This window comes from Homarus americanus, unplaced genomic scaffold, assembly GCF_018991925.1.
Source record: "Homarus americanus isolate GMGI-L3 unplaced genomic scaffold, GMGI_Hamer_2.0 scaffold49667, whole genome shotgun sequence".
Taxonomy (NCBI): Eukaryota; Metazoa; Arthropoda; class Malacostraca; order Decapoda; family Nephropidae; genus Homarus; species Homarus americanus.
The window spans coordinates 2,591,504-2,615,728 of record NW_024738608.1 but is presented as its reverse complement, the minus strand read 5'-3'; the positions used below and the strand labels follow the sequence as shown (position 1 = coordinate 2,615,728).

At 36.4% G+C, this 24,225-nt stretch overlaps 1 protein-coding gene across 1 annotated transcript; it reads right to left on the bottom strand.

Annotated features, from left to right (window-relative positions):
- Nucleotides 1-487: 487 nt before the first annotated feature.
- Nucleotides 488-23,735, bottom strand: LOC121874111 (ATPase ASNA1 homolog). The gene is given in 8 exon segments (XM_042378062.1): nucleotides 488-2,228; nucleotides 4,121-4,259; nucleotides 4,261-4,319; nucleotides 4,627-4,734; nucleotides 7,106-7,256; nucleotides 12,986-13,137; nucleotides 15,661-15,808; nucleotides 23,499-23,735. Coding segments are annotated over 8 exon segments (1,014 nt in total). The 5' UTR covers nucleotides 23,636-23,735; the 3' UTR covers nucleotides 488-2,108.
- Nucleotides 23,736-24,225: the final 490 nt, after the last annotated feature.

Genomic DNA, 24,225 nt, shown 5'->3' with positions numbered 1-24,225 from the left:
TGTGAAATTGGGCTCTATAGGCCTGATGATCTGTTAGGAACAATGTGGATACAGCACACTGAATGCCTTTGGTACATGAGAAGGAGACAGCATGAACAGCACTGCACTTGATTCCCTTCACATCTCCATCTATGAAGTAAGGTACTCATTTATGGCTGGGTGAGTTGTGAGTGTCCTGAGAGTGAATCAAATACCCTAAGGACAGGGGGTGAGCTCTCTCTCTCCACAAGGTTGCTGCACCCAACGAGAATGTGAAGGTGGTGAAGTATTCTGGCTGATCATCCATTATGCTCAGAATAAGGTGAGGTTGATAAATAGGTTGGCATATATTATCCTGAATATTATAAATGGTACTGTAGTTATGGACAACAGAATCAAATTTGCTCTATCCACCTTTTATACAGTGCAGTATTATGTGCAGGGAATACTCTGAAGGATCTGTTAGAAACCAATATAATATTTCATAAAAGAAAGTAATATGAAATAATTTAATCAATGAAAACATTTATTTACCATATTACATATTTCATAGGTCAAGTTTGTTGACCAAAATATTTTTGCATATATGACAAACTCCATAAATGCACACTTGACCACAAATATAGAACCTAGTCAAACTAAGATAGATTATAATTGATCAACTGCTCTTCTGAATAATATATTAAAATGTATTGTTTTTGTGGTACAAAATGGCAGGATATTAAAAATCTTATCTCATTTAGGTTATAGGTTGAAGATTTCATACACACTGTGCAACCATGTTAAACCCTCAGTTCCAAGGAATGATGATAACTCTGAAGGGTTATGCTACTCTTGCTGTTACTTTTCTTTTGCCAATGTTTAACAGATATGTGCATCAATTAAATACTTACAGTACAGTATTCTAAAAAAAATCACCAACCGTTGTAGGGCTTCAATTTAAAGTTATACAGTACAGTATATGATACAATTTACTTTTTTATTTTGAAGGTGTGTAGCATAATAGGTTTATTTATGTTGTAGAGACTGGAGCATTAACATGATTGGATTATACTAATATAATCAGTGCCTGGTGTAAAGTACCCATAGGAAGACCTACTGAAGTTACTGAGCAATTAATTAGTAACTAGTGAAAGAATAAGAAACACAAATAAGAAAAAACAAAGAATCAGATTTATTTAAACTCAGAATATGAATATGCTGTAACAAAAAAATTTAAATTATTCTCAAAATAGTCTCCAACTTTACACTTAAGCACATCAGATATACAGTACCTGTAGTGCCAACCTTCTTGCATATACAGTAGTTATTACAATACTGTATAAAAATCCATTAATTCATACTGTATTACAAATAAAAATTTTGGTAATTGCCAATAAAATAAGCTATATCAAGTATAAATTGTTGTACACAAGTAAATGAAATCTTGGTTTTTAGGTCCCATAAGTCAAACCAATATAAAGTAATCAATTAATTTAAATTATAATAAAATGTATTGCTTCCACCATTCTAGGTAGCACCTTGTATAGCATATGGATGACCTAGGATGCAGAAAAGCCACAACAATGCTCAATAACAATATCAACATTGCCATTAGTCTGCATTACAGCCAATAGCCTGAGTTGTTTAACCAGTGTACTACTTACATAATTATTGTGTCCCTCTCAATGTAAGGCAGTGGTTATTAATGTGGGAGACATCTGTTCAGCAATGGAAAACTATTTTCAATCCATGCTGATGACATGCCTCAAGTCAGCTTACATATGAATTTCAACATCAGCATAACAAATGACAATGCTTACTACAGTATCCTGTAAACAAAGGTTATGCATACTGTACAAGTAAAACAATTTTTTCCTCTCTTACTAGTCACAAACATATTGGCATCTCAAGATTTTAGACAGCTTATCTCAAATACACACAAACTTTTATTTGGCATGTATATTTGTTAGTGTAACCATCATTCATGTAATTGTGTTATTATGAGACATTAAAAATTAAATTTCTACAAAAAATATGACAATTGAAAATCTCATAAAAACCTACACAATTTATATCAATAACGACTCCATGAAAAAGAGCAAGGCAACGATAATTCTGATGTCCCACAATTTTACATATTGTAATGTTTATGGTGTATAAGGGTTTATGAGATTTTCTGAGAAATCTTTAACTTGTTCCACACCACGGACCTCATGTTCAAGGAGTGGCAGTTTGATCACATGGAAATCTTCATACAAATCAGAGATCTGGAAAGAAATGCATACATTAGTGATATTAATTTTATTATTACTTACTCTATTAGTTTCATTTATTTAGCTGCTACTTACAAAACCATTATACAGTACTATACAGACATATAGCAGAAATCTAGCATCTTAAATAAGATTACAAAGTGCAAATCAATGCTCATTTCGTCCAACATGATTTTCTTAAGAATGAAACTTAAGTGATTAATCCTGAAATCCAATTTCTAACAGAGTGGGGATTGGGCAGCATGTCTAGGGGGGTTTAATCCCCAAGCCCAAAACATGTGACTGAAATCTAAAAATCAAATTAAATAAAACGTCAGCCCCCACCTTCATATTAGGTTCCAGAGGAAATACTCTGCATGAACATACCTAAAAGAAGAAGGCTGAGAGATTCTGCAGCATAGCATACACAAACATACTCTGATCTGCTTTAGATGTTAGTAGGTTTAAAGATAATATCATAAGGACCAAATCACTAAACCCTGCATGGACCTATATTTGGTGCTTGTTCTGACAGATTAGTGTTTCTAATGATTTTAGGCACCTATGTACAGTTCCAGGCATTAATATTATATAGGTGGCCTTGCTATACATTGTTAATGAATTTATGATACGAATGTGACAACCTTTAGAATACGAAACAACCATCTAATCCTTCAGCTACAGTCACACCATACATAAGTTGAATACCCCAACATTTCCCTCCAAGCACATCTTATTAAATTAAAAGTATGAGAACATTTATCCGTCATGCTTGAGACCTGGGAGTTGCAGGATATGTTTTTTTTCCGGAATTTGTATCACCAGGCCTCCCGGTAAATTGGTCTAAAAATGTACAGTAAGCCTTCTGTAACAAGCCATGGCCTCCAGATTAAATGCCCCCTAAAAGTAACTTTAACTGTACACTGTAACATTTAAACTTGAAATTGCAGGCACATAAACAGCAATAACAAAAGCATATACAGCTCCTCCCACTTACTTCCACTCGCCAATTTAACGACCACCCGACATACTACCTCGGCCGCATTCAAAATTTTGTCAAATTAATGATTTTCGAGTCCCAAAGTCAGTGACGCTGTACTGACAAAATTTCGTTTGTAATTCACTTTAAAATGGCTGGCAAGCTTAAAAGTGAGAGTTTTGTGGTACTGAGAAGTAAAAGAGACACCCATTTTAGATTTTCTATGTATTATTTAAGCATTTTCGACTTACGACCTGGATTTGGGTCCCTCTTCCCGTCAGAAGTCGGGAGAGCTGTAAATAGTAAAAATGAAAGTATAAAAAGAGGAAAATTATACAAGTTAGTGTACACACTGCATCACAGTCGCCCCTATTGCTTGCCTTAGCAATGCAGCAGCGTTTCTAGCAATGGTGTTCCACCACAAGACCTCTCCACACACTCACCACACAGCTTCATGGTGGAAACCTATAGATAGGTAAAGCTTTGCTCCCAATGAAAATGTTTTCATTTTGGTATGTAAGATTGAGTGTGTGTAACTGGGTAAAAAAAAAAAAAAATTAAATACATTTTTCCCACTGTTAATGTATAATCATATATTCATACCTTGTGATTTATAGTAAACTTCACAATATCTTACTTGGTCTTGATATTTGGCATGTGGAGAGAGAATGGATGAAACCAAATGGATCAAGATGTGTATGGCGCTTAATGTGGAAGGGAGAAAGCCAGGGGTAAGCCAAGAATGAAATGGGGAGAGGTTGTAAGAAATTACATTGAAGTTAGGAACCTGACAAGAGACTGGACGCGGTAACAGAGAGACGTGTCATCAGGCAACTTGAGCTAACCCACGTAAGTGTGGAAAATGTCTGTAAAATGCTGATGGTGGTGATGATCTAGAGATTTGGAGTAAATTTTATCAATGTCTTACCTGGTCTAGATATTTGGCCTGAATACGACATCGAGCAGAGCACATGGAACATGGCTGGTCACCCGGTTTTTGAAACAGGAGTTGGTTGACCACTATATTATGTGTATCAATGCCATATCTAGTAAGCTCCTGAACCAGGCCTCGTCTCATATAGCGACAAAAACTCAGCAATACACACACATACAAATGTTGTTTGGTCCTGAAAACAAGAGGAACAACACTGATCAATAACTTTCAGAGGGGCTATGTAGACTTTGAAAAAATGCATCAAATTGTCATAAAAAAAAAGATGCTAAAAGTGCAAGTTATACTTAATCTATTGAAAACATCCTCAATTATATTCAACAAGACACAAGACTAGACAACTGGATGTGAAATTATTAACTTTCAAGACAAAATGTGAACAACAATAAACTGTCAAAGAAAATATCTTATAAGGATTTTATTATGATAGCACTTAAAGATTTACAGCATAACACAAACAGCTAATGTTTTTTATAACATACTGGGTTTTTGAACTGCTCGTTGACTTTTTGTATAACCGGCAAGATGCTCTCCAGCTTACCCGATACTTCATCAGCATTAAACTCTTGCATTCCAAGAAGCCCAGCTACCTGTAATTATTTTCACAGTACAGTCAACCCTCACTTTACGCGGTCCCACATTCAGCGTTTCTATTTACACGGTGCCCTGCCAGAACCCAGGATGCTCACATTCGCCGGTGGGTGTACCCCTTTACACGGGTGAAGTATAATTTTTTTATTTAGCTCATAAAATTCATACAAATTATTCCTGGTCTTACAAGGAATCCAGCAATGTCAATTATATTATCCTAACTTTAGTCTGATTTATTATTTATTACAAAAAAGGTAAACAGTCTGGTATTCCCACACATTCATCTGGTAGGGAGGGACGGGGGTGGAGGAGGAGGGACCAAGCACTCCACCACCTGGCACCAGGGTGTGAAGAATATTTTTTTATTAACTGAAGATATTTGTTTTAGCTCATAAAATTCATACAAATTACCCGCCAGAATATAATTTACATTGCTGGAATTCTACAATTTGATGATCATTTTGAGTATAAACATCATATATTTTGCATTAGACATACAAATTTTAGATATAATGTTTACTCTGAGTAAATATGTTATTTGTGCAAAATGTATGACATTTATATTCAAAATATTCCTGGTTTTACAAGGAATCCAGCAATGTCAATTATATTATCCTAACTTTAATCTGAGGTATTATTTAAAACAATGTTAAAATCTAATTTTTTTCACCCAACCTTTCTCTTGAGGGGAGGATTGGTGGGGGGTGGGGGGGAGGGTTGGGACGGACCGACCATCTGGCCCGGTTGGAAGAGGGGGGGAGGCAAGGTGGGGTACTTTGATTGACAGATAGTGCCGTGAAGAATATTTTTTTTTTATTAACTGAAGATATTTGTTTTAGCTCATAAAATTCATACAAATTACCCGGCCAGAATATAATTTTATACACAAGGAATTTACAATTTGATGATCATTTTGAATATAAACATCATATATTTTGCATTAAACATACAATTTTTAGATAAAAATTTTTCTCTAGGTAATATGTTATCTTTTGTGCAAAATATATGACATTTATATTCAAAATATTCCTGGTCTTACAAGAATCCAGCAATGTCAATTATATTATCCTAACTTTAGTTTGAGGTATTATTTATTACTATACCTGGTTTTCCCCCAAAAATTTCTCTGAGAGGGAAGAGCCAGTGAGTGTAGTGTGAGAAGAGGGGGAGGGAGTTGAGTCCATTATTTGAATGGACATTAACTTGGCGACTGTATTTCTCTATTTCTCTTAAGTATTAATTGTGTGCATGTACCATCATAAAATTAAGATGTTATTTTTACTACAACATAGTTATGTGTCTTCAAAAAGTGGAGTTTGGGGGTCAGCTGGTCTCTATTTCATTTAATCCCATATGTTATGTTATTCACTTTACGCGTTTCTCACTTTCCACGGTACCCTGTGGGTTACATTAACCGTGTAAAGTGAGGGTTGACTTTACAATATAATTGTTAATGCTTCATTATCTGGCATTTGCCTGACCTAAGTCATGCTATATAAGAAAATATGCTCATTAAGAAAGTGTTTCCCATCAATTTTTTATTAAAAAATTCTTAGACACGGCAGTTTCAAATAATTAAAAATATTGAGAAAACTGTATGAAAACATTTATCAGTTGGTATTCCTCATTTAATGGTGGGGTTGTGTTCCTGAAAAACTTAATGTTAAACAAATTTATTGCTAAATGAGGGAAAATAACAACTCTAAATGGCAATATAATATTAAACTGTAAACTATTTTTTTATTATTTTTTTCATAACTCATCATTCCAAAACATGATGACACAATCTTGGAATGGCATAACATGTGTGACCCACACGGGATGCATGGGTGGTTCTGCTCTGTCAGCCGCTCAGTCACACATCAGTAGGCCTAGTGAGAGGTTACCCACCTGCAGTTACTCTACTTAGTTTCACATAATTTGTGCAAAGTGCTATTCCACCATCATTGCATATTTAACCAGTATACATGTACAGTAGTGTTTCAGTGAATAATAACACTTAAAGTTGGTGCTGTAAGCACCTCTGACACCTACTACATGGCACCACAAGCTTGAATTATCCTCATCCTTCACCTGCAGTGTTGTTAAGTGTTACTTTTTGTGCAAGTTTTATGATTATGGTTCACCAGTACTTCAATATATGCAAGTTCAACTTTTGTGAATTCGATTATCCAGGAAAGTGATTGAGATTTCCGTGCATGGGTGCAATGCTACAGGAGGATAAAAACAATTCCTGTAAAGGTAGGTATTATACTTGCTTAGTTTACCCTCAGGAGTAAGAATAGATATACCGTACATTCAGAATAATAAATCCTGATCATAAATAAAAAAATGTGGAAGGAATTGTATTAGCCATATTCACCAACTTACTTGATTCACAAAAGGACTGATCTGGTTCTTGAGTCTTAAAAGCTTGCCTAGGGACTTTTCAATTACTTGAGGAAATGAGAGTAGACGGAGTGTGTGGCCAGTTGGAGCTGTGTCGAACACCACTACACTAAAGTTCATGCCCTGTACCAGCCTGTAAATTATTGTTAAAATTAATTGATTTTAAAGAATTATAGAAATAATTATATGGGAGAATGAAGATTCAGTAAAAGAGAAATAACATAGACAGATAATGGATCAATTGAATGGAGAGCATGACCAAAAAGAGGTATAGGAGACACAACAGTACAGTACATACATACATACTGTACAGTGCGCAGGCACACACATTGAAAATCAAGTCCCCATCATTATATTACGTCAAATTACTTTATTTAAGGATCAATTACAGGGACTGTCTTGCAGAAAATTTATTAAGGATCATTATGGTATCAAATTCATCTCTATGATCTCTATAACACAATTAGAAAATATGCAGTGAATAAAAGTTTATTCACTTTTTTGCTAGCCGGAAATAAATTTGTTCGCATCTCAAAAATACCTTTCATTTGACGGCCTGTATCATATAAATTTTTGTTAAATATATTTATTTGATCAAACTTTTAAGTAACGTATTCAGGATTATTTTGATAATAAAATGGTGTTTCTAACTAATTAGAACTGATCTTATAGACTCCAGTATCAACATTTTAGGTTTTTTCATAAAAGAATGAGTCCCCAACATTATACCGTGTCAAAATATTTTGTTTAAGGATCTTTTATTGGAATTGTCCTGTCGAGAATTTATTTAGGATCATTGTGGTATCAAATCCATCTCTCTAACACAATTAGAGCAGATGCTGTGAATAAAAATTTATACACATTTAGCTAACGTAAATATTTTTGCCCGTGCTTGCAGTCTAAATATAATGGGAGAGTGTTTCTCCATGTGAGATGAGATGATGAGATGCGTCTTTAGACTCGAGATGAGATGCATAGTTTAGACTCTCTTAGATTCTTGGAAAACTTCCCAGCACCCAGAAACATTCCGGAGATGAGGGCTAGTGTCCGTCTGTGCAAGATGCGTAGTTTACTCTTGGAAACTTTTCCCAAAAAACATAAAAATTCAGGGATGTGGGATTTCTCTAGGTTAGAGAGAGTCGTCTCATTATCAAGAAATCTCTCATCCCCGGAAGAGATCTGCACCAATTGTTCCTGCTAATGGGGATATCACGATGTCACTATATTTGGATGTCTTTGGGTGACTGCCGCTGATGTTGGGAGGTTCATTCCAGGTCACATAAATCACCCAAATGCTGTATAGCATGACTAATGTTTTATTCTTCTATTTACATTTAAAGACATGTTAAATATTAAAACAAGAAAAAACAAACACAGAAAGTACCATTGCACAATTTTATTTTGTCAATGGTGCCCATAATGATGTACTGTACAGTACGTACTTCATTATTATTACATGTATATACTGTATTGTAAACAGTACTGTAGTCACTCACCAATGATGGGGGTTAGGTTCCTGAAAAACCCTGTAGTTAGCAAGACTAAAGGCTTATGGAAAATAGGGGGCTAGGTTCCGTGGTCGCAGATAATACTCGTCAAAGCCTAAGTTGCCTGTTAATTCACTAAACAATACCTGCTTTGTACATTTAATTAAATTTAAGTAAAATACATATAAAATACCTTAATAAAATGTAAATACAGTCATGTGCCGGTTAACATCCGACCGATCAACGTCCGATCACATATACGTCCATGGCCCCCCAAAAAAATCCGTGACGCCTGCTGGACCACCACTCCACGATCCCCTGACGGAGACACGATGATCCTCCCCATACTGGTCAGGTATTATGTGTTAAAGCAATATGCTTTCTTGATTAGGCTTTTTTTAAACATTTGCCTGCAGGTGTAATGTTAACCTACATCTATTGAGGATATAATCTTTCACCCACAAATTGACAATAACACATTTGCTGTAATCAGACAAATCTAGTTGCCTCAACAATTGCAACTCCAGTTGCAATTGGGGTTGCAATTTCAAATTCTGTGTCATTACTACAGAATAAAGAAGTATCTGGTGTACTGCACTCTAAGATTAAGAGAAAACAGACGACTCAGGAGTCCTGAAGTGAGAGAAAACGGACTCCTATGACGGGGCACTCAAATAAAGAGACATGGCTACATGTTTTGTGGACTACCCACTGTAGAGTATTGATGGTATATTTTTCATCACTTTGTAATAAACCTAGTCATGCCTATGTGTGTTTCTGATAATTACCATAACATTATAATTTATATATTTAGCGATTGTACAAACACAAGGCCTCACACATGCCACTCAGACTGACAGACTTGACAAGTTTTACCAACCATAAAGACAGTTGAAGCTTTAACCATCACTCACAATGGATCTTGAATATTCCAACTGTAATCAGACATATGTAAGTTGCCTCAACAATTGCAACCCCAGTTGCAATTTCAAATTCTGTGTCATTACTAAGGAATAAATAAGTCTCTGGTGTACTGCACTCTAAGATTAAGAGAAAAAGGGACGACTCAGGCGTCCTGAAGTGAAAGAAAATGGACTTCTTTGACGGGGCACTCAAATAAAGAGAGACATAGCTACATGTTTTGTGGACTACCCGCTTTATATTATCCTTTTCATCACTTTGTAATAAACCTAGCCATGCCTATGTGTGTTTATGATATTTACCATAACATTATGTAATGATTGATTGTCAGACCAAAGCTTACAGCCCGGAATAATGTCACATATAACAGCAAGTACACTACAGACCTCGTGGTACCACCACATTCCGGGTTGACACACCTCAGGTCGACCCTAGGGACTTGACCTCGCCAGCTAATGACGTGAGTTAGCCGGGTGACCTACAACCTCACCTAACCAAGACACCTGGGCAGGACCACACCTGCACACAGCTATCCAGATCTAACCAGTTTAGTGATAATTGGTTAGAGGGCAGAAGCCGGCTGGGCCGACCCCATATGAAGGCCCTACAGTCCCGTCCACGGGCATTATCATTCTGATTATCATTCTGATTCTGGTTGCAATTCGAACATTCGAACATTACTCTGGAGATTGACAGAGTCACGCTTGTCCTCTCCCCAGGTCGGGAGGGGGACTTCCGGACCACACCCCAGCTAAGCAGAAGCCTCCCATAGGAGGCAGCCCAGCCAAGCATCCACTGGGCCTACGTCAGGGTACACGTGAGTCTTGTCAGAACGATTCCTAGGGTGAGTTACCTACTGTGGGAAGTGTATTCATTCAGGTGTGTCCAAGAGTCAGTGTCGAGTAACGTAAAACATAATGTGTTAGTACCCCGATATAATAGTGATATTAATGTGTCCATGTCATTGAGTGAATTAATAAATAGTTGTATCGAGGAGGTGTTTAACAAGTTGTCCCTTTAAGAAGTGATATATGTGTATTGACATACGAGATAAGATAAGCGTATTGATGCTGAGTAAACAACATCCCGGCCACGCTACCAAGTTTCCTATCTTTACATTCCTACTCTCTATACTTCCTACTTATATGTAATCTTCTTCTCTCATTGTGTAGTGTCCCATTATATTGGTGGCAGCAAACTATGACGTTAATCCACGCCCTCCTCGTCCCTTGTTATTGGTAACAGTGTACTTAAAGTAAACCCGTGCCCTCCCCCATTAGCCATAACACCTGGCTCATTAGTTCAAAAGTGCGTGATAAGGAGTTCCTGCATAGTAGCGTGAAAAGTGTCCTAGTGTGTCACCGTTACAGCTCAAGTAAATGTCTCTCGTCGTGGTATGCGCGATTTTTTACTAGCAATTTGTTCAGTGCTTGACATGATTTCGCCCCCCATATTTATGGAGGAATACGTAGACCACAAAGGGATAAAGAAGTCACACTAATCTGGGGATACAGCACAGTACTTGAAATGCAATGCCGTGGTTGGTGAAATGGTATTGAGTAAAAACCGTGGATACCCGGAATCCACTGTTTGTGAGGGAATAATGTACAGTACATAAATTTCATACATGCATACCATAAAGTATAATACAGTATTACCCCGCCTAACGCGGTTTCACTTAACGCGTTTTATCATATACGCGGTGCCTCGCCAGAGCTGAACTTTCACTTAACACGGATTTTTTCCACATATACACGGTGAGTGTCCGGCTCGAGACGCTATTTTTAGATTTGCGCCACCCCCCACCCTGCCTGACTGCCTGTTTTAGCTCATAAAATTCATACAAATTACCCGGCCAGAATATAATTTACATTGCTGGAATTCTTATAATTTGGTGATCATTTTGAATATAAACATCATATATTTTGCATTAGACATACAAATTTTAGATAACATTTTTTCTCTGGGTAACTATGTTATCTTTTGTGCAAAATATATGACATTTATATTCAAAATATTCCTGGTCTTACAAGGAATCCAGCAATGTCAATTATATTATCCTAACTTTAGTTTGAGGTATTATTTATTACAAAAAAGTTAAGTATTCTGGTTTTCCCACACATCTCCTTGGGACGGTTGGTGGGGGGTGGGGGGGAGGGAGGGACCGACCGACCGACCATCTGTTACCCGTGAAGAATATTTTTTTTTTTTTATTAACTGAAGATATTTGTTTTAGCTCATAAAATTCATACAAATTACCCGGTCAGAATATAATTTACATTGCTGGAATTCTTATAATTTGATGATCATTTTGAATATAAACATCATATATTTTGCATTAAACATACAAATTTTAGATAAAAATTTTTTTCTGAGTAACTATGTTATCTTTTGTGCAAAATATATGACATTTATATTCAAAATATTCCTGGTCTTACAAGGAATCCAGCAATGTCAATTATATTATCCTAACTTTAATCTGAGGTATTATTTAATACAAAATGTTAAAAGCTAAATTTTTCACCCACTCTTCTCTTGAAGGGATGATTGGTGGGGGGTGGGGGGGAGGGTTGGGACTGACCGCGCGGTTGGAAGAGGGGGGGGGAGGCAAGGTGGGGTACTTTGATTGACAGATAGTGTCGTGAAGATTATTTTTTTTTTATTAACTGAAGATATTTGTTTTAGCTCATAAAATTCATACAAATTACCCGGCCAGAATATAATTTACATTGCTGGAATTCTTATAATTTGGTGATCATTTTGAATATAAACATCATATATTTTGCATTAGACATACAAATTTTAGATAAAAATTTTTTCTGAGTAACTATGTTATCTTTTGTGCAAAATATATGACATTTATATTCAAAATATTCCTGGTCTTACAAGGAATCCAGCAATGTCAATTATATTATCCTAACTTTAGTTTGAGGTATTATTTATTAAAATTTAGTGGTTTTCCCCCAAAAATTTCTCAGAGAGGGAAGAGCCAGTGTAGTGTGAGAAGAGGGGGAGGGAGTTGAGTCCATTATTTGAATGGACATTAACTTGGCGACTGTATTTCTCTATTTCTCTTAAGTATTAATTGTGTGCATGTACCATCATAAAATTAAGATGTTATTTTTACTACAACATAGTTATGTGTCTTCAAAAAGTGGAGTTTGGGGGTCGGGCCGGTTTCTATTGGAATTAATCCCATATGTTCTGTTGTTCACTTAACGCGGATTTCACTTAACACGGGACCCTCTGGGTTCTATTGACCGCGTTAAGTGGGGTACAACTGTATATGTAAATTCTTAAATTAATAAAGGGTATTCACTAAATTCTTATTCCATTTGTTTACATCGTCACCTCAATGTAAAAAGATTCAGATTAATATCTTGTGTTTTTGAATGACTGCAAAACATCACTCACTGCAAAAAATATCCCAAGGTCAAAAAGAGTGCAAACTTACTTCATTACTTCAGCATAGCTCATGGCTTCATCAATACCTGGGAAGGCTCCAAGAACTTCTTGCATAATATCCCGGCCCATGCGCATGGCGTCTGTTGCCCCCTCAAAGTACTCATCTGGAAGTTCTCCATAACCTATGTTTGGGTCTATTTCCTGCAATATAGAAATGTTTGAACAATGTTATCCCTAAAGATAGGCAAATCCTCCACCTGCCCTCTATGTCACAGCAGAGTCAAAAGGGCCATAATTCTAGACATTAATAACAGATAAGACTGTTTATTGAATTCTATAGTAGTCCTATTTTGATATACCCTGAACCTGTATTTATAACTAAACGTGTTAATATCCTATACTTTCTGCTTAAACTATTGTGTTTACAACTTCCAAAAGCACAGACAAAAAGGATGCATTCCAGATCCCAATTCCAACATGGCAGGGAGCAGTCATACTGTATATACTCGAGTATAGTTCAAATTTTTATGATCAAATTTTTATGAAAAAATATGGAGGCTGAACTATACATGTGTAATATTTTTGAGGGGTTGCTGAACCTGAAGTTGTTGATGAAGCTGCTTATTCTGCTGAATTTGATGGTGTAGCTGAAGTTGATGGTTTAGGCCTTCGAATGATAAAGCTGTCGAAAGAACCTTGCACAGCTGATTTCTTTTCTCATTATACATCTTTATGCAGAGGTCATTTGCATTTTTCAAGTCCCTGTTAACTTTAATGCTTTGTTCTGTTAATGGATCCATTCAGAAAATTGCTTGCCCCATAAAATATCCACAGACCTCTCACCCTTTTCATATCGTTTCAACACATCTAGTTTCTCGGCTAAGCTTATATACTTTCTTTTAGCTTTTGAACCACCACTACCATCACTTGCTCTCTTGCTCATGTTTAATAGGGACGCAAAAATGCCGTAAGAAACCTGAAAGTTTTTCTCCTTTTCCTGTTCAGCTGTATGAAAACAAGGGGCCCGCTAAGCTGCGACTGTTTATACTAGTGGTACTGGCATCACCACTCACAAGCCTAGCAGCCTCCGTGCACAAGGCGTGGTTTTTTTTTGTATAATATATATCGGGATTTAGTTATTATTTATGTGATTTTTTTTCGTTCTAAATACAAAGAAAATAATGGTGCAAATTAAATTGGGTCCAAAATTAACCAGGGTCTTAAATATGAATCGTCGTTAGTAGAACCGTCGTTATCGGAGGCTTTCCTGTATACTACTGTATGGTATCTATTTTATTTAAATGTTAAGCTAAGAAAGGGTATAGAAGTGATATAGTCCACCAAGGCAGAAGTATGCAGCATATGAGATGTGGGTGTCACAATGGTGGAATCTGTGCACATGTAAAGACAACTGTGTTTTGACATGTTTTCCATTTGTACTATTTGGAGAGGAACCCTATAATATAAAAGCACAGGTCTGATTTAAGTTAAATTCTGTTCTGCACTTGCAAGACAAGGACTCACATGTTGTACTAATGTAGTGAACTTGAAGAATGCCTTAGTTTGTGCATGGTACACTTATTTTTCAGATGTTGGTGTCTTTATGACATACGTAGGGCTATAAATATTATTTATTATTAACACCCCTGATAATGTGCATGTAGACAATTAAATATGAAACATCAGGATTAATAGATTGTGGATGAGTTCTTAACCTACTCCATAACCTAACTACTAATATAAGTGTAGCAATAGATATTTACACAGTACAGTACGTACAGCACAGTATAAATCTACCAGTTTTCTTGTAATAGTAGGAAACTGACAATCATAGTGTAGAAAAAGGTAAAATAGATGTGGATACTGAAGTGGGAGGTATCATCATGCTGTGTGGTGTGAGTGAGGCATGGGCTGGTATTCACATACAGTACTTTGTCCGAACCACGATGAATGAGTCATACAGACACCAAACTTGGTGTTAGTCAATTAGAGTACGGACAAGTCATCTGGTCATCTTGGAGGTGAGCTTAGAATTAACTTTTGAAATTTAGAGTGTGAATGTTGTCCACATAACAAAGAAGACTGGATCCAATAACATTTTATTGGTTTATCCCAATATTACCTAAAACCATATACCTGTATAAAATATCAGCATTCACAGACTGAGGACACATTATAAAACACGACAGTATGTCGGTGCACCTTTCCCTTACCCATTGAAGAGAACCCCTACCCCTCCTCTCCTAACAACGCAACACCTTGCCACATTGCCCCCATCTAGCAGAGAACAAGTAGGAGCCAATAACATTCTATTTTGTAACCTGTATTAAAACTATAACTATGCTTGCATTCAAAGACAGAAGAGAAATGCTTAACAGTATTTAGCCTTCTTAGTCTGGCTACTAGTGTGAGGTTCCTTCGAGTCATTCCAGGAGTTTTACTATGGTGTATACAAACACAGAGTGCCACATCCCACAAAATGTGCCAACCACTGTAACAGTACCTATTTATTACAATACTGAGCATTGCTAATACAATGTAAGTGCACAAGAGCTAGGTCATAGCTCTTGTGTCAGGACAGAGACTATATTTCTGGAATTTTAGTCCAGTCACACATATCAGAAATCCTGGCTACCCTGGTTATCAAACCATTTTGCAGACATGACTTAATCTATTATTACCAAATTTATAAAATAAGAATTCCAATAAAATTCAAAATCTTACCATTGCATATAAATTTTCAAATCCTTTGACTTTCATTGGAACCTTTGAGAATTTCTGGTCAAAGGCATCAGAAATATTGTGTGCTGGATCCGTAGAGATGATAAGGACCGACTCTCGGGTTCTAGAGAGTTGCACGGCCAAACTACAGCTGTAATAATTGAGAACGACACATTACATACATTGCTGATACAGTAAAAAAAAAAATTTGGCAAGTATAACAACTGATTGTAATCAACCCCCCCCCCCATGAGGAAAGCCTAAAACTGATTAGTATGTTCAAAAGCAGTCTTTACTGTACCGTACTTCTGTAGCAACAAATAACCACAAAAACCTATCCTTATTTTTTTCTAAGAAAATTATGGTAAATGATAAGACCGACCAGGAATCAAGCAGTAATACTACATGGGTTAAATTATTGTATATAGTACACTGTACAGTACAGAGGGCCCCCTAAATTCGCCGATTTTTATTTCGCAATCCTCTATTATTTGCGGATGACACCATGGATGTACTCAAGAATGTCTGTGGGTAGTTTTAAAGTTGCCGGCATTTTTGCGGCTGGGAATTGAATTTAATTTAATTGAAACAGTTTATTAAGCCATTCATTCTAGGGACAGTAATTTCTTTTACAGTAGAAGTCAAAAAATCCGGACTGCTTGGGGATTGGGTCGGTCCGGATTTTCGGATTTTCCGGATTCTCAGGCAGTACTTTTAAAATTCAAATTTAAGGAAGAATAAAGAAGAGATGAACAGGTACATTTTGATAGTTTATTCATTAGCAAATACAGCATGCTTCATTTATCAAAATGAGCAGTTTTAATGAAAAAGCTGTGAATTCTAGAATTTTATTCTTTGCCTTTTATATATCATAAATTGTAGACTTTCCAATGTCGTATGTTTCCATTAGAACAGTATTGCTCACACCACGTTCTAGTTTGTTAATTATTTCAAGTTTGTCACTCAATTTCAACGTGTTTTTCTTTCTCTTCACACAACGAAGTTTATCTACTTTAGGAGCCATTATTATGGGCTTGTACAGTACTCTGTAAATGGAAAGAGTAGGACTCAAAATATTGTTATATTACAATGGTATTCTATTCATACTGTGCTTGATATAATGCATTCACGGAAATGTAATATTTTTGCTGAACGTACGTATTACAGTGGAAAGTGGGATAAAATCGTGACGAAAACAATGACTTTCGCTTTCTTTCGTTCAAAAGATGTTACCGTAATCGCTTTTCGAATGGTTTTCAGTTCAAAAACTGTTGTATTCCAATAATATTCTATCCTAATTGACTTGAATAAATATTACGATACCATATTTCTGAATATTTTCATTAAAATCCATCAAAATCACTTTCCTTGTCATCGTCTGCAGCACCAAACAGCTTCTCCCAGTCCTCTCTTTGAACAGGGCTTGAGGGTACATGTTTTTCGAATCGTTTTCAGTTAAAAAACTATTACATCACACGTATATTTTACCTAAACTGCGCCTGAATGAATATATTCTCGGAAATAAATAGTAGTTTTGCGGAAACGTGACGTATTTCAATGTAAAATAGGATAAAATACATGACGAAAACAAAAGACTTTACCTAAGCTTTCGATGTTCTTGAGATGTTACTCGTTTTTTAATAGTTTTCGGTTAAAATTCTGTTATATTACAATGATATTCTATTCATACTGTGCTTGATATAATACATTCACGGAAATGTAATATTTTTCCTGAAATTACGTACGTATTACAATGGAAAGTGGGATAAAATTGTGACGAAAACAATGACTTTCGCTTTCTTTCGTTCAAAAGATGTTACCGTAATCGCTTTTCGAATGGTTTAGTTAAAAAACTGTTGTATTTCAATAATATTCCCTCCTAATTGACTTGAATAAATACTTGAATGGAAATATACAATATTTTTGTTGAAACTACCCGCGTTTCAGTGTAAAGTGTCGTAATAATAAATGGTAAACAATTTGCCTTCGGCACTCGTGTTACATGCACGGCTAGCCTCAGTTTATAGGACGTAGAGCGTTTTTACTGAAGGTTTTGTTGTTCAATTACCCTCAAAAACGTGGGTCGAACTATAAACGAGGAATATCATAAATTAACGATTTCTTGGTAAAAAAATCAGGGTCGACTGATAACAAGGGGGGTTATAGACGAGAATATACGGTATGTTGTCACAGTTTGATTGCTCGTTTTAAAGTGGCGACCACGTGGTCGCTTGTTGTCGCTGTGCAGCTGTGGCGCTCACGCATGCGCACATACACACAAAAGCCCGCTAAAAAAAAAAAAATAGTTTTTGAAAAGTCCGGATTCTCGGGTGGTCCGGATTTCTGGCATCCGGATTTTTGGACTTTTACTGTACCAGTATTGTAAATACGTGTGTGTGTGTGCAGACACACACACACACACAAATAAATAATATTGGGAAAATTCGCTCACAAATAATCAGAAACAAATTTATTAAAAATGTGAGTCTACCCTCAAGTCTGTGCTTTATCAATAAAGCATGGACTTGAGGGTAGACTGTCACATTTTAATAAATTTGTTTCTGATTATTTGTGGAAGTATTTTCCCATTATTATTTATTTGTATGTGTTTTGTGTGTGTGTCTACACACACACACACACACACACATATATATATAATACAGGTAAAAGAAATGATTGTCCTAAGGGCAAACACAAAGGGAATACAGCCAACCCTCACTTTACGCGGTCCCACATTCCGCGTTTCTACGTTTACGGTGCCCTGCCAGAACCCAGGATGCTCACATTCCGCGGTGGGTGTACCCCTTTACACGGGTGAAGTATAATTTTTTTATTTAGCTCATAAAATTCATACAAATTATCCGGCCAGAATATAATTTACATTGCTGGAATTCTTACAATTTGATGATCATTTTGAATATAAACATCATAGATTTTGCATTAGACATACAAATTTTAGATATAATGTTTACTCTTGAGTAAATATGTTATCTTTTGTGCAAAATATATGATATTTATATTCAAAATATTCCTGGTCTTACAAGGAATCCAGCAATGTCAATTATATTATCCTAACTTTAGTCTGATTTATTATTTATTACTAAAAAGGTAAACAGTCTGGTATTCCCACACATTTATCTAGTAGGGACGTTGGTGGGGGGTGGGGGGGAGGGAGGGAGGGACCGGCGACCGACCATCTGTTACCGTGTGAAGAATATTTTTTTTTTTATTAACTGAAGATTTTTATTTTAGCTCATAAAATTCATACAAATTACCCGGCCAGAATATAATTTACATTGCTGGAATTCTTACAATTTGATGATCATTTTGAATATAAACATCATATATTTTGCATTAGACATAAAATTTTTAGATATAATGTTCACTCTGAGTAAATATGTTATCTTTTGTGCAAAATATATGACATTTATATTCAAAATATTCCTGGTCTTACAAGGAATCCAGCAATGTCAATTATATTATCCTAACTTTAGTTTGAGGTATTATTTATTACTATACCTGGTTTTCCCCCCAAAATTTCTCAGAGGGAAGAGCCAGCAGTGTAGTGTGAGAAGAGGGGGAGGGAGTCGTGTCCATTATTTGAATGGACATTAACTTGGCGACTGTATTTCTCTATTTCTCTTAAGTATTAATTGTGTGCATGTACCATCATAAAATTAAGATGTTATTTTTACTAGAACATAGGTATTGTGTTGGAAAAAGTGGAGTTTGGGGGTCAGCTGGTCTCTATTTCATTTAATCCCATATGTTATGTTATTCACTTTACGCGTTTCTCACTTTCCGCGGTACCCTGTGGGTTACATTAACCGCGTAAAGTGAGGGTTGACTGTATACATTACAAGTAAAAATGTTATTCGCGGCCATTTTGAGAACCTAACCCCCGCAAATTTGGGGGGCCCCCTGTACATCATGTTCATGGGCTCCAGCACCACTGACAATGATGGCTGTCACTAATAAGTAATAACATCTCTCCTGTTAGGTCAGTTTGGTTTGGTCTGTGTCAAATGTAACTGTAAGTGTTGACACACCTGCAAAAAATTAACCTTGATGTTCAAGTTCCAGGTTTCAGCTCACTTTTATTGTTTCTTCACTAGATATACATTAAATGAATTAAAACAAACATACTGTACTGATAAAAATTACATAAAAAATTGCAAGAAATCAAATTGTGGATCTAGCAGAATATTTAACAGTAGCTTTACAGTATAAGTACTGTACATGTAAGGATCACCAACTAAACGAAACATAACTTAGGCCTAATGTCTTAGGATTTTGGGGGAGGTTTGTGTAGATTTAGTTCAGTCAAACTTGCCTCGTTTGTATTATAGTATTTGCACTCACAAATAATCAGACATACAGTACATTACAAACTAAGCAACTTCCATTGCCCTGCTCAGCTGAGATAGTGTGTTTCTTTCATTAAGCCTAAAAAAGGATACAGTACATCTATGCTTCACTAGTTCCACTTACCCGGTACCCTTTTTAATTACTGTACAATCATCAAAATTTTTATACATGGTATATACAGTATCTGGAGTGAGATGAAAAAGAAAATAATTTTAATTAAAAATGAAGGCTCTTACAGTTGAGACAAAGTGGCAAGTACGGCATTTGGCTATGGATAGGGATGCACCGGAACACAAATTTCAAGTTCCAGCAGGAATCAAAAGCTGGAACTGGTTATTTTTAGCCAACACCTGTTATTTCTCACAATACAGTACAGTATACACGGACTGAGCGGATTAGTTGTAAACAAACAAAGAGCAGATGACAACACGCGCCAACACGGTGGATTCTTCGGGAATATTTATGGTAAATTATGAATTTTTTTGCGTACAATGTATGTAAAGACATCATTTTTAGTGTCATATTATTAGTGTTTCACTGTGCTTTACAATGCAATAACCCTCATCCTTCATACCCTGCCCACTACCAGTAATTTATGATCAGAGAGAAAAACTAAAAAATATATACTGTATATATAAAAATACTTATAATTAAAATAAAAAGTTGTTGTATCGTTTTTATTACTTACTATCATCCAATGAACATCTGTGGAAAAAATGAATGAAATCGAACAACTCCTTCTGGTGTCAGCCATCTGCTCCAGTATTACCAGAAATTTTCTCAAGTTGGTGCTAAGGGTGAGCCACAGTCATCAAGTATTACATAAGCAAGCATTTATGTTCTATGGTTAAATCATATAAAAGTGCACAATTGGACTGGACTATAACTTCGTTAAAGAATCATGACATAATATGGTGACCCCTCTTCTTCATTTTTATATTTTTTGAGATTTTCAGTTTAGAAAATTAATATTTTTCCGTATTAACACCCAACTCACATACAATAATACTAATGGCCCTACCACTTACCTTATACAATTCTAAGCAACTTTGCTTCTATAAACATACGTCAGAAATTACTCGCCGAAATGTTGATTTTTTTAAGTAATTAATTTGGTCACAAAGCGTGGGTGGCCAGAGCGTGTGCGTTTTTTTTTAAGGGGAATAGCACACCCGGGCACAGGTCATCAACCCACAACAGGGCCTAGGGGGCGAAAAATTAAGAGTAAAAATAAAGAAATTATAAATACAAAAGAAAAAGATTATATTAATCTAAGCCACGAAGATACCGGAAAACCAGCTTTTTGAAGTGAGACAGATTGTATGAGTATGGAAACACAGAAGAAGGCAGAGCATTCCACAGTTTGGCTGTGTGAGGAAAGAAGGATGTACTATAACGGGTTATTCTAGTGTGACCGACATCCACAGAGAAACGGTAGGCACAGCGGGTAAGTAGAGTGTTACGAGTCCACAGTCTTGCCGGCAGTACACAGGATGCCAAATCCACCGAACATTGCCCGTTAAAGTACCTGTAAAAGAAAGAGAGTGAAGCAACATTGCGGCGAAGAGAAAGGGAAGAAAGATTATCAACTAAAGGGTGCAGTGTGGAAGGGGTCCGACTAATTACCCAAATGTACCCGAATGTAGCCGCAATGAAATCAAATAATGGTCCTACATGAATAAATCGGACTGCCAATCACTTTTCGACTAGTATTTGGTGTCAAAGTAAAAAAACATTGGAAAACTTAATTTAATCGGAGTTAATAGATCGCGTGCATGTACCGAGGGAGCGAGTAATTACCCAAATGAACCCGCAATGAAGTCAAATGATGGTCCTACAAGAATAAATCGGACTGCCAATCACTTCTAGACTAGTATTTGGTGTCACAAGTCACAAAAAATTGGTAAACTTAATTTAATCTTAGTTAATAGATCGAGTGCATGTACCTAACCTAACCTAACTTCGACTAGTATTTGGTGTCACGAAGTCACAAAAAATTGGTAAACTTAATTTAATCTTAGTTAATAGATCGAGTGCATGTACCTAACCTAACACAACTCAGATTAAATTAAGTTTACCAATTTTTTGTGACTTTATGACACCAAATAATAATTGAGAAGTGATTCACAGCCCGATTTACGCTTGTAGGACCATCATTTGACTTCATTGCGACTACATTTGGGTACATTTGGGTTCATTTGGGTAATTACTCGCTCCCTCGGTACAAGCATGCGATCTATTAACTCGGTTTAAATTTAGTTTTCCAATTATTTGTGACTTTGTGACACCAAATACTAGTCGAGGAGTGGTTGGCAGTCAGATTTATTCATGTAGGACCATTATTTGACTTCATTGCAGCTACATTTGGGTATATTTGGGTAATTAGTCGGACCGGTGTGGAAGAGCTGCATCGAATGAATTAAGATTATTAAAAATCAGCAAATCATCTTCTTCCTTGAGGCGACAGTCCGGCAGATTTGATTTTGAAAAGTCAGTCCTTGACCAGCCATGTCTGTGTGTGCACGATGCAACTGGAACTATTTTGCTGCCATTTCCGAGTTCTATGAGAATAACGACATGGCTTTAGACTTTCTTCGTGAGCACTGTGATTTGCCTGGGTCTCTTCTAAAGTGCCCAACACATAATAAAGCCCTTATTTATCGAAATATTGAATTTTTAAAGCAATTATTTTGGAAGGCGACAGAGTGCAATAGCAAACTATCCCTGCCTTTGAAGCAGTGCCGGATTAACCATGAGGCACTTGAGCCACTGGCCTCAGGCCCCCCGACTCTAAGGGGCACCCAAATCACGAAGTTGAAGCGTATAAAACATGAACTTCGTTCAAAGATGTCCTAGCAACGTCTCAATTTTCTGTCTCTTATGAACATTAAATGTGTTACTTTGCAGAAGCTTAATAATGATGAAATCATTGATAAATTTGGGTATATTTTGTTCTTGTTATTCATATATACCTTGAGGGTAGGAGGCCCCAAGTTGATCTGTGCCTCAGGCCCCTATTTAGCTTAATCCGGCCCTGCTCTGAAGACGAACATGATCCATAACCACAGCCCAGGCCTTCATCAGAGCAAATAGTAAACAGAACAATGGTTAATTCTCGATTAGGTTAAGTTATGGGGTCATAACTAGGAAACGAGTGATTTCTGACAGAAATGGATGTTAGACCCAAATAAATCACACTAAAAACCTTAGGAAAAAGAAAATTATAAGCTTCAAAATGAGATGGGTGTTAATCAGGGAATTAACCAGAATAACCGGCCAGTCAACTTATGGCAGGAGGAATGTGCTTTCAACCGTATCCATTTGATGAATACAAGCTGTTAATTCTGTTTACAGCACCATATTTTCCAGTATAAAAGTTGAGAAAAAATTTATACGATATCTATCACTAAACTCAATAGGCAAATATTTATCATACCGCCTGTGTAAGAAGAAAATTTTAATAATAATCTTACCTAGACGTGGTTTTCCCAACTCCACCTTTTCCTCCTACGAACACCCATTTTAGTGTAGTCTGATCAACGATGTTTTTGAGAGATGGTTCTAGAGGCTCCAGGTCAGAAACATCCAAATCGGCCGTTTCTTCAGCCATGTCTGGTAAGAAATGTAACAAAACCAACAATATTGGGAGTACGAGTGTTCCCCGTGTCCATATGATGAGGTCAACTAGGAAGTACGAGCCCAAGAATATTTATATTTACTTTCAGAAAGTCTTGGAATATTGATATTACTTAAATAATGTGTACAATGAGTAATATATATATATATAAAGTGACCGTAAAATTAATAAATGATTACCAAATTAAACAATGAAACCAAACTGTAAATTTTAAGTTAGGTTAAAAATATAAGGGTTAAGGCCAGGTATCCAATTGTCCGTGATCCGTGGTCCGTCTCTGTACGTATCCGTGTCTTTTCTTTTATCCTCTTCACCACTGATCGACTCGTTAGCCGCATGGGCGATCGGTTACGTCTCTGATTGCTTTTCCTTATCCTCTTCACCAAAAGATCGGCTCGTTAGCCGCTTGACCGATCGGTCACGTCTCTGTTACGCACTTTTGGTAAATACTGGGCATGTACCGGCTCCTGCATGTACCTGAACCCGCTCCAGTGTTGGTCAAGTCTGGTCTTGAAAGAGCTCACACTCGGTGCCGTCACAACACTTTCTTGTAGATTGTTCCA